The sequence below is a fragment of the Temnothorax curvispinosus genome, unplaced genomic scaffold (assembly GCF_003070985.1).
Source record: "Temnothorax curvispinosus isolate PA1 unplaced genomic scaffold, ASM307098v1 QBEX01001502.1, whole genome shotgun sequence".
In the NCBI taxonomy this organism is placed as follows: domain Eukaryota; kingdom Metazoa; phylum Arthropoda; class Insecta; order Hymenoptera; family Formicidae; genus Temnothorax; species Temnothorax curvispinosus.
Genome location: NW_020211282.1, coordinates 21548 through 33163, shown reverse-complemented (window position 1 = coordinate 33163; position 11616 = coordinate 21548). Strand labels below are relative to the sequence as shown.

The following is an 11616-nucleotide window of genomic DNA, read 5'->3' as shown; positions in this document are numbered from 1 at the left end:
ATAAAATCCGTGATACCGATCTGATAACCTTGATCTCTTAATTTGGTTACGGTGTAAATGGAATTCAAGGAATTTCCACCAAGTTCGTAGAAATTCGCGTTTAGCATTACCGGTGTGCGACTACTACGTCCGATTACGGATGCGATGGTCGGAAAGAGGATACGGGCTTTTGCAAGATCTTGACTTGGCACTCCGGTGTAATCGCAATTCATAGCAACGTGGTCTTCTATAAAACAAAATTTTTTATTTTAGTCAGTAAAACATAGATCTTTTAAGTTAAATTATAAATTAGTCTTTTTTTAATTTATTGATAATTAAAAGAAATTGGATCATAATTTATTCTTGTTTACATTTGGATTATTAATTTTTGAAAAAGTAAAGATTACAATTTAGAAACTAAACTTAATATAAAATTTTCTTTATTTTTTTTAATAAAAGTAATTTTTTTTTCAATTTTAGTGCAAAAGCAACTGTTGTTAAAATAATTCACATAATTTAATAAGAACTCAATAAGAAATTGTCAAATTGATTACTCAATAAAAAACAGATATGAAAGAAGAAAATGAATTCCTTTTGATCTTACATTTGCTACTTAACTTACTTATATCGTAGACAAGATTGGAAAGATTATCCTGATCTCATGTGGTATCATATGTATGAAACTATGTATGAAACTATCTATGTTAAAAATGAAAGAAAAGAAATACATATGCATAAATTCGGTTTTCTTAATTATAGATTAGTCACTCGTTTCACATAGTTTCATATAGTCTTGCAGCTTATAAATAGACATCGGATTTTTTATATGCAGATTGGTGGAAAAGAGCAAATAAAAAATCTGATGTCCTCTTATAAATCATCTATTTTTATACGTAAACGTTTACATATAAGACAGTTACATGTAATTAAAATATAACTAAGTAAAATAATTAATATTTCAATACGTTATTTAATATTTCAAAGAGATATTACGACGTACGTATCATTTTACTTGACAGAACGATATAAAATCATCACTAGTTTGACATACCGTCATTAGAGCAAGATGATTCGTATCTCCTTAGCAATTCCTGTCGATCCGTTTTCCCATTTGTTAGAAGAGGTATGTGATCAACAATAAAAATTTGTGGTAACATATATGGCGGTAATGTCTTTTGAAGAAGATTTTCGATATCCGAGCTGGATAGGGTCGTGCCATTCGTAATGGTAACGAACGCTATTAATGCCTGAAAATATAAAATATACCTGTATAAATTAAACGTTAGAAAATCGGATTCACATCTTTTTTAATTCTTTTTAATATTTGTGTTTTTAGTAGCTTTAGTATAATAGTAATTTAGAAACAATGCTTTTAGAATGTTTAAACAATAAAACGTTGCCGATAAAAAACGTTTTTAAATTTCATGAAACTGTATAGTAGAATAGTTTGTTTGGTGGAAGCTATTAGATGTATGAAGCATATTAAAGGTTCGTTTTGTATTTAAAGCGAATAGAAAAATTGATATTTGTATGCTTATTTAGCTCTATATAAGATATTTAGGGAAGATTTTGAAAGAATTATTTTTTGTGAATTTTTTTCAACATATTTACCTTTTATTTTGCACACAATATATATTGAAATATTTACCTGTGACAGTTCGCCGGGTTTGTGACAGAGAACCACAACATTATCAATATCGGGTACCCTGGCGACTACCTTTTCGACTTCCGTGAAATCGACACGGTGACCTCTGATCTTAATCTGCGAATCCACTCTTCCTTCGTAAATTACCGACTCTTTGACAATTTTAGCGTAATCACCCGTACGGAAGATTTTTGGATATTCTGCAAATATTACATTTTTAAATGCGTAACGAAGTCGTAATTCTTTCCACTAAAAAAACGCGACGTTTTGCTTACAAGAAAAACCAAGATTACGAATATAGAATAATTTGTAGGTCGCAATAAATTCTTCAAGTTCGAAAGACGTAGAATATTCGATCTTCTTGTTGTGTTATTTTATTTTCTCACCTGGATCATTGGCATGAGGATTGTCCAAAAATTTATGTGTGTCTCGTTCGCATATATAACCCGCGGCAAGATTTCTTCCAGCCACGATCAGCTCTCCGACTTCTCCCTGGGGGATCAGTCGCAAGTCTTTGTTCACGAGATAAATTATGCAGTTGTCGATCGGCTTTCCTGCAAAGACACAGCGAGCCATGTAAATGTTGTTCAGCGATTATTATTTATTGGTAACAATAATCCACTAAAATAGACTTTTAGTTATTAGCTTAGAATTAATTAATTAATGTTGTTATGCTTTGTTATATTGCTATATTAATTATTTTATTACTTTTATAACATTATTTTATTTTTTTTTTAACTTTATTTTATTAATTTTACCGATTGGCACTTTCTCCATCCCTTGTAATTGTTCCCGTTTGTTTAATAGGTAATATGCAACGTCACCCATGACTTCCGTGCTACCGTAGAAATTAGCTAATACCTTGTCCTTGTTGTCAAACGTGGTGAAAAATTGATTGGCCAATGCGACCGACAAAGTTTCTCCGGAACAGACCCAGAGTTTCAAGCGATCGAGAACGTTGTCATTATCCTGTGCAAAGCAACGACAGACCGTATATTAAATCCGAAGTGTTGCAAAGCGGTGTACATTTCTTATCGTGTAAATCATAACCGTGTCTCAGGTGTCTCGATTTGCGATAACATTGTAAAGATAACGATAAATGTATAAATTTTCTAAGCCGCTTAGGATAATAAGCATAATTTTAATTATCCTTAATTATCCTTATTGACAGATACCTTATTAACACCTTAATAACACAGATATCTCGACAGCACGACTTTCGCTAATTAAACATTTAATCGAATGCTCGTAATCGGTGTTGGGTAATTTACAAGCGCAACTGATATTGATTTGTGGAAAAACTTCTTAATTGAGACACCTCGATCTGGAAATCACTGAATTGTGAAAGCGTTGATTCTTATTTATTCATATATTGCTTCGCATGTACATTTTGTAATTTGCTTAAGCGTGTCTAACGTTTCCAAACTAATGTTGAAATGCTAAAAGTAAGAGGCTGCTTAAGATTTTCGCGAGTATTAAAGGAAAAACGTCAACACGTCTTATCATCGATGTATAATGAATTACTGTATATCATCATTGTGAGATATTGAAAGCTACTCATTTTAATAATCAGGAAAGCACGTTGTTCTTAACCTTTCGTATAATGTTGCGTAAAATTACGATTAAAATTCCCGAAAAATTTACGTAATAATAATAGGTTCGCCTGTCTTGCGATAAATTACATGTGGAATATAACTTTACATACTCACTCGCAAGTCTAGATACATGAGCAATGAACGCAACAACGATGGCACAAGGACTAAACGTTGTATCTGAAACATAGATAATTCTTTTTCTTTGTCATAAATTAAGTTATATCACATGTACACGATTATAATACTTGTACTGTTATAATTGTGCACGATAAATTAGTGAGTTTTTACCTGATGTTCTTCTAAAAGCGGTATAAACTTTTCCGGATCTTTAGTCACGCTTTTCGGGACAATTACTAGGGTACGGCTTTGTAAAAGAGGTCCCCAAATTTCGGCAATACTATCGCCGAAAGTAAGGGAAGTTTTAAAAACACATCGTTTTTCATCATCAGCGTATGGAAGTTCCCTCCATTGCCATTGTAGACGATTCAACAGAGTAGCATGCGGTATAAGCACACCTTTAAGAAGATAAATGTGTATATTACAAACAATTATGATCTTCCAGAGCCTTGCTCTTTTACAAATTATAAATTCACAATTTGCTACTCTTGTCTTATATTTTTCTATAATTCAAACTAGGATTAATATTTTTTTACAGAAGCACAGTTCTTATTTGCCACGTATGAACATGATATCGTAAAAATATGTTGTTACGACATTTAGTAACAAATAACGTCAATTTATAATAAATAAAGACGAGTATGCACGCGTTAAATTGCTTTTTTATGTTGTATTATTAATTAGTATCTATAATAAAATGTGATATTATTACCTTTCGGAATTCCTGTACTTCCGGAAGTATAAAGAACAATAGCGAGTTGATTCAAGCTCTCTTTAGTTTGTAATGCATCTTCTTGTTCTTGTTTAGCTTTCTCCAAAAGTTGTTCATACGTTATGACTAAAGTTCCCTCATAGATTGATAAATCCGCTAAATCGTATTTTTAGTTAATTGTTCATATTGGTGACTCAAGTTCTCAAGTTCACTTATTTAGGATTAATTATTATAGAATTTTAAGATTCATAATTTAGGATTAAAAATATTATTAAAGTTTAATCTTAAAAATTAACAAACATTAATATTGTAAAACATTGGCACATTTTATTTAATTGATTCTTCTACCTTCTAGATAAAAGCAGTAAAATTATATACATAATAGGTAAAACTTGAATAAGAGATAAGTAAATAACTAAAAATAAAATAAAGAATTACATAAAATTAAATGTAGAAATCGAATAATAATAAATTAAATTTTTTATGATATTTATTTTGGAACACTTGTACGATGTAAAAGAGGACATTTACCTCCTTCCTCGACCACCACTATTAATGGTTGCGCTTCTTCGAGAATGTGCTTCACTCTAGACATCGGAAATTCCGCGTCCAAAGGTAGATAAGCCATTCCTGCTTTCAGTACACCAAGTAATACAGTTGGAAGCCGATGCGACGGTTTCATGCAGACAGCTATTAATGACTGAGAAGTTGTTTCAATCTTTTCGTACTTTTGTAAAGCTCGTGCCAACTGATTGGTGATGTTATCCAATTCTTTAAAAGACAGCACGTATTCCTGGCCGGCGTCATCTGTATCGAGTTTTCAACAATGTTTAGATACAGATTTTCTTTCCATAGAATGTTTACATCATCATAGACATTATTTAATACAACTGGTTATTTGAATTGTCAAAAATCATATTCTAGACCACTTTCTCGATGTGACTTCTATTATATTTTATATCGAGAAACAAAACCTCTTACCTTTGTAATATAACGCGGTTTGATTTGGATGGACTTTTGCTGCACGACTGAATAATTCATGCACTAAATCTTTTTCCTGACTTCTTCCTGTCTGCTGACCTCTTAAGATCGATTGCTGTTGCAAAGTACTCATTTTCAAATGTTCGTAGAAATTGTAACTTCTTGCTTCAAATGTTAAGATCTAAGTAAAGATCTAAAATTTAAATAAGAATAAAAATTAATAAACACGTATTTATTATTAAATTTATAAACACATTCAGAGGGTGAAATCTTGTTTTTTGAAGATGATAGTTTTATAGAGATTAATTGATTATTTTATATAAATTTTTTATATTTTGCAAAACAAAAGTTTACATTTTGTGATAAGAAGTGTGTAAAGAAATATTGATATGCACACGGAAAAAACAGTATAGTGTTGGGATACACAAATCTGATTTTGCCAACCAGATTTATTAGTATAAAAATATGGTACGACCAATTATGTGTTTGCTGCAACCATGGCACAGAGCAATCGTCGAATGACAATATTGCAGCAGTGCGACGATACCTGGTTGCTCCAATTAAACTGTTACTTGATTACTTTAATTACAAATATTTTAATGGCAACTGCTTAATTGGTTGGCTTAGATAATTCTTGATGTAGTAAAAAAGTAAATCGCTATCACACCAGTGGTTACTCTAAATACGACCATATAAAAATAATAAATTAATCGCTAATCCATAATGACAAAATAGAAAATGATGAAGTCGACACAACGAACTCCTCAGCCAGCATACTTACTTATGGACACACGTATGTATACACTTGTACTTATATGCGCTTATATTTGCAGTAAACCGTCTTTGTATCAGCGATGCTAGGATAATACGCGCTATTAACACGTTGCAACGTATGCAGGGAAACGCGACTCGTGACTCGCTAGTTTACTTACAATTTGTTCACTATATATGCGTTAAAAAATGTGCGCTATCAGTGCTATCACATGTATGTACATACACATTTGTAGTTGCGTGCGTAGTCGCTTTTGTTTTCTGAAATCGCTGTTTGAAGGCCAAAGCACATAACATGGCTTTGGTAGCGATCGCTATATGACAGTCGTGGACATAACGCACAAGCTTTGGCGTATCCTGACCAATCCTGACTGTCAGAATACGTCAAAGCTTGTGCGTTACTTATGTCCACGACTACGACTGTCGTATATATCGCATTTTATGTGCTTTGGCCCTTTTAGCATCCCGATTGATGCAACTATATTGATAGATAATCATCCATAATAAATGGTCCTCAACCAAGTTATAGTTGTGGCAATCAAATCACGCGCAACTACATTGATGCAGTTCTTAATTCTTACACGCAAAAAAGATTAGACTCTAAAAAGATTAATTAATATTTAATTTAAATATATTATTATAAAAATTATAATAGCAAAGTTTTTGAAAGTAGTGGTGGACAAACCATCAGTTTATATTTTTAATATAACATTAACATAATTATTTTTTAAACCATTTTAACTGCAATAATTATTATTTATATCTAACTCTATTAATCATTTTTGAAATAAGTAATTTATCTAACACTAAGTAAAGACTAATTATTTTTTACTAATTATTATTTTTCAAATACGTCGATCGTAATTTATTGTTGACAAACTATTAATTATTTTAATAATAAAGAATTTATTTCTATTAATTACCAATTTGCAAAAAAAATTAATTTATTTTCACCTAAATACTAACTTTTACGAACTAGAAATTTTTCTCTGACAAATTACAAAGTAATCTGCAATTTACTTTTACCTAAATATTACGTGAAAGCTTAAGTATCATCTTGCAAAAATTCCGGTAGTGACTATTGGTTTGTTCATATTTTTATAATATTTACTATTAAAAAAATATATACGTATAAATATTTCTTAATTATGGCATATTCTCTCTATATTATTTTTGCAATAATAGCACAATTTTTTATTACAGTTAGCACATGTTTATTATTTTAGTCTCGTATAGCACTTCACTTACAGTTCAAAGACAGTCACAGCAAGAGAGAATCTAATTGATAAGGAAACGTTGAAACAGTTGTAATAACTTTGGCAGTCAACTAAACGCGGTTGAAATATATATGATATACTATCTTATATATGGAGGGGTAAAAACCACAGTAGTGTAAGTCAAATTTTTAAAAATATTTTCTCGTGTGCATAGATGCAATTTATATATTGTACAGATTGCATCTATGCTCGCGAGGAAATATTTTTAAAAATTTCACTTACACCACTGTGGTTTTTACTCCTTCATATATATATAAATAAGAGAAATTAATATAATATTTCTTGTACGAGTGACTCGAGTATATTCGAAAACAAGATTATCTAACAATACGCAATCTTATACTTAAGATTATCTCCAGCCGAGTGATAACTGATACGATGTTGTTGATAACTGGCAGAATTTTCAAGATTGCATTAATATTTCAATTTTAGTAGCAGATATTGAAAAGCATCGACAGAGAGACAATTTGCAGACCGATATGCAGTACCAATAAAACTCGTTACCAATTAATACACTGAAAAAAAAAATACTTAGATCCAAGAAAATATTTTTTCACATAGTACCAATGGCTTATTTACTTAATATATAATCACATATTTATTTAGAATTAGATATTTTTACTTAATTTAAATAAATTATTATTTTTACTTAATTTATGTATATTATTTTTACTTAATTTAAGTAAAGATATCTAATTCTAAATAAATATGTGATTATATTAAGTAAATAAGCCATTGGTACTATGTGAAAAAATATTTTCTTGGATCTAAGTATTTTTTTTTTCAGTGTATAGTTATCATTAGCAATAGATATTATCTTGACATATCTTTTTGACATATCTCGTACTCGCCTTCGGCTCGTGCTGCAAATCACACTCGTACTCGTGTGAATGCATTATAAGCCTTCGGCTCATGCGGCAACTTCACGCGCGACGTAATTCGTTGTTTTCCACACTTGCTACACAAGATACTATTACCTTACCTTATCTTGTTATTTCTACAAATCAGCTTCGATCTGCCATTAAATGAGTAAATTTTTACCTATGTTGTGTGACTGCGTCGATACGATAAACAGATTAATCATTTTCAGATAAAAACTTTTTCGCGACGATAAATGTATTTCTCAAAAATACGTATAGGATAAGAGTAAGTCAATATTAACACATAATTGATAATATCGATATGATATGATACAGTCGCGGAATCAAAATATCTATTGAGAACAGATTCTATAAAGTGACATTCTGTATTAAAGACATTCAAAGCTGCAAACGTCGTCGACAAAAGACAGAATCTAACATATATAATAGGGTAAACTCGGATATGATGGCCATACGGAAAAGATGGCCCATGGCTGTAATTTCTCCAATAATGGCTAAACAGTGCATTTTTGTAGTCATTCTCAAAGATAATCAATATTTACAGTAGTTTATGTGCGTACACTATTCAAAATAACAATATTGTGAATATTATATCATATTTTTACTTTCGACTGCCTGCAAAGTTTTTCATGTGTCCGCTAAAAGCTATGGTATAACATTAAATAAATTATAGTTAAGCTGCCGTAATCAACGTTACACACATAATTAAGCTATGTAAATTGTAATTTGACCTATAATTTGTATTTTTATTTTTCAATATTTATTTAAAAATACTATGATTATCTTTTCTGCTATGGCCATCTTTTCCTTAAAAGTCAGATAAGATGGCCAATGCATACGTTGTAATACTTTGATAATATAAAATTTATGTTAAGTGTTTTCTTCTTAATTGCGATAGTTTTACGTACTTTAAGCTTCAGTGAAGGAATATACCAAACACTGTTAAAATATAACAAAAATAAATATATGTTTATTGCATTTTAAAAAACTATGGCCATCTTACCCGAGTTTACCCTACAATGTTATTGACAGAAATGTGGCAAATTGCCAACAAAGCATAATAAGAAATTGACGGCAGAGATTAAGCAGATTTTTACGTACTTGCTATACAGTTTGACGCAGATTGTTAGCAGAAATCGAGCAGAATATGCATTCAACGAATAAAACACGAGCTTAATGTTTGGTATACACCAATTGATGTCAGTTTGTCAGCAATTTCTGATCGAATTTGTTGCCAATCTGTTGGCAAATTGCGGTCAGTTTTGGGGAATAAAAATACATGTAAATATCTCTGGATAAGCATGTTAAATATTAATAATAAAATATTAATTAGGAATTATTATTTGTGTTCATATAATTTCTCCACTTTGTTAACAGTGGATTATAGGTAACGAAGATAACAATTTGCAGTATTTATCTTTAGTCTTAGTATAATATATATCCGTATTCTAAGTAGCGGAACGATGTCAAGAAATGATATATGTAGTAATGTTAATTTTGGACTACCCAGACGTCACTACTCGTCTTTTGTCGTCACTCTACAACATGATATATTATTTTAATATATTGATAAATAGATTTGCGTATCACTTCCTACAACAGCAAACTAACTATAATTTTAATTAATTTTATTTATTATTTTCATTTTTACTAAATATATATGTATAACATAATATAAATATAAGAAGTATATAAATAAAATATAAATATAAATAACTCAATATTTGCTATGTTAATACATTGTACACAATGTTGATAAAAATGTATAACACATCATTTTAAAAAATATTGATGAAATTTAAAAACGTATAAACTAAGTACTTTATTAATCACAACATTTGTATTTTTAAACTTTACAACTTTTTGTTGTCATTTTAATTTAGATATATAGATACGATTGTGTAATATAATTTCATGATAATATACGATATAGAGTTAAGAGAAGCAAACAATATTGTTTAATTAACGTTATTTATATTTTCTGTAAACATCTCTATAAAAAGCTTAAATTAGATATTATGCTGCAATACAATTTCAGAATTAAAACTTTGTTGGAAGTATTCAATAATACTCCAGGTAATCAATGTATTATCTTTACTATTCACTTTTAAGTACAATTATCAAATTATTGCATACGGTTTTTAGATATGTTGCAATTTGAAAATGATCTGCCGAAACACTTGCGGATACGCTAGATGAACGTATAAGAACTAATGAAAAATATTTCAAGATGTGAAATATAAGAATATAATTTATTTAATTTTTGTCAGATATTTGTGATGATCTAAAAAATATTAGATAGTATGTTAGATATAGTGTATAATAGATAGTATTACATTATCTAAACGTGATTGAATAAAAATAACAGCAGAAAAACCACTTCACTTTATCGAAACCCTCGAAATATTCCTAAAATTGTTACAAGGACATGTTCCGATAAGAAGTAACGAGAATTATGATACGCACTTTTGCGAACTTTGAAAAATGACTGCTATATTAATGCTTAAGGAATTTAAGTATGCTATTGTCTGTCATTATCTGGATTTAGATATTAATGATATTTTTGGCAATTTAGATATTACTGATATTTTTTTAGCGGTTCTAGAGATACATGTTAGTATCGGTATTATTAAATTGATTATCAATTTAATAATGTAATTGTACAATTCTAGCTTCTAAAGAGACTACGTTTTAAAGGGAACCGTACACGATCACACAGTAATACTGTCAGTACTAAAAAATACTGATAGTATTATTGATCGTGTGGGGACAAGAATGCTGGAATGAACAGAGGTAATGAAAAAGATTCAAATATTTTGATATTTGAGCATCAGTATTGGTAGTACTGTAAGTATTACTGATAGTGTGAAGTTGCGCATCATTATTTCAATCAATATAACAGCTATTGGGCAAGCTGAAGGAGCTTTTATGCCTTGCGACGAAGATTTCGAGCAGCCAGATAGCAATAAATTGCGTAATTTTATTGAACATACGAATATTTACCAGAACTGTGAGATGCATCAAATCCAACGTATATGAATAAAATAAAAAGAAATGCAGCACTCAATAAAATTGAAAGAAAGAGAAGATATTCGCTCGGCAAAATATATCACACACAGTCTTTAATAATACAGTTTGACAATTGATAATACATTATCTACAATAACTTAGTCTCCTACAACACAGATACACATATACATATATACACACACAACAGAAATAATATAAATTTCGTTAAAAAACGCAGTTATCTTTTTAGTCAACAAAATTACATTTAAATGTAAAGATAATAAAATTTCACAAAAATTACAAATAAACATTCTAAACGCCAAATATATAACTATAATAATGAAATACATAAATATAGTAGAAAATAATAAAAAGAAGTTATTATAAACACATATAGGAAACACATTTATACGATTGGACTTATATTTAACAATTTGTAATCAAATCAACACTTATAATAAAATTAGGTTGTATACCTATATACATATGTAATAAATTTTATTTTATAAGATTTATATAAAGTTATATACGAGTTATATGCATCGGAGAGAACAATGTTATAAAAAATTTCTTGTAGAATTAAATTATAAAATTGTGATTTTTCAAAGCGTTCTCCATTGCGATTAACTTTTCTTGTTGCTTATTCAAA

At 29.6% G+C, this 11616-nt stretch overlaps 1 protein-coding gene across 1 annotated transcript; it reads right to left on the bottom strand.

Annotated features, from left to right (window-relative positions):
• Positions 1-4: 4 nt before the first annotated feature.
• Positions 5-6177, bottom strand: LOC112465465 (tyrocidine synthase 1-like; the record flags this gene model as incomplete). The annotated part of the gene is made up of 11 exons (XM_025033029.1): positions 5811-6177; positions 5030-5222; positions 4580-4855; positions 4049-4204; positions 3508-3734; positions 3334-3396; positions 2383-2593; positions 2011-2178; positions 1628-1824; positions 1031-1226; positions 5-226 (listed from the first exon to the last, which is right to left on the bottom strand). Coding segments are annotated over exons 2-11 (1849 nt in total), but the record flags the coding sequence as incomplete, so codon positions are not given.
• Positions 6178-11616: the final 5439 nt, after the last annotated feature.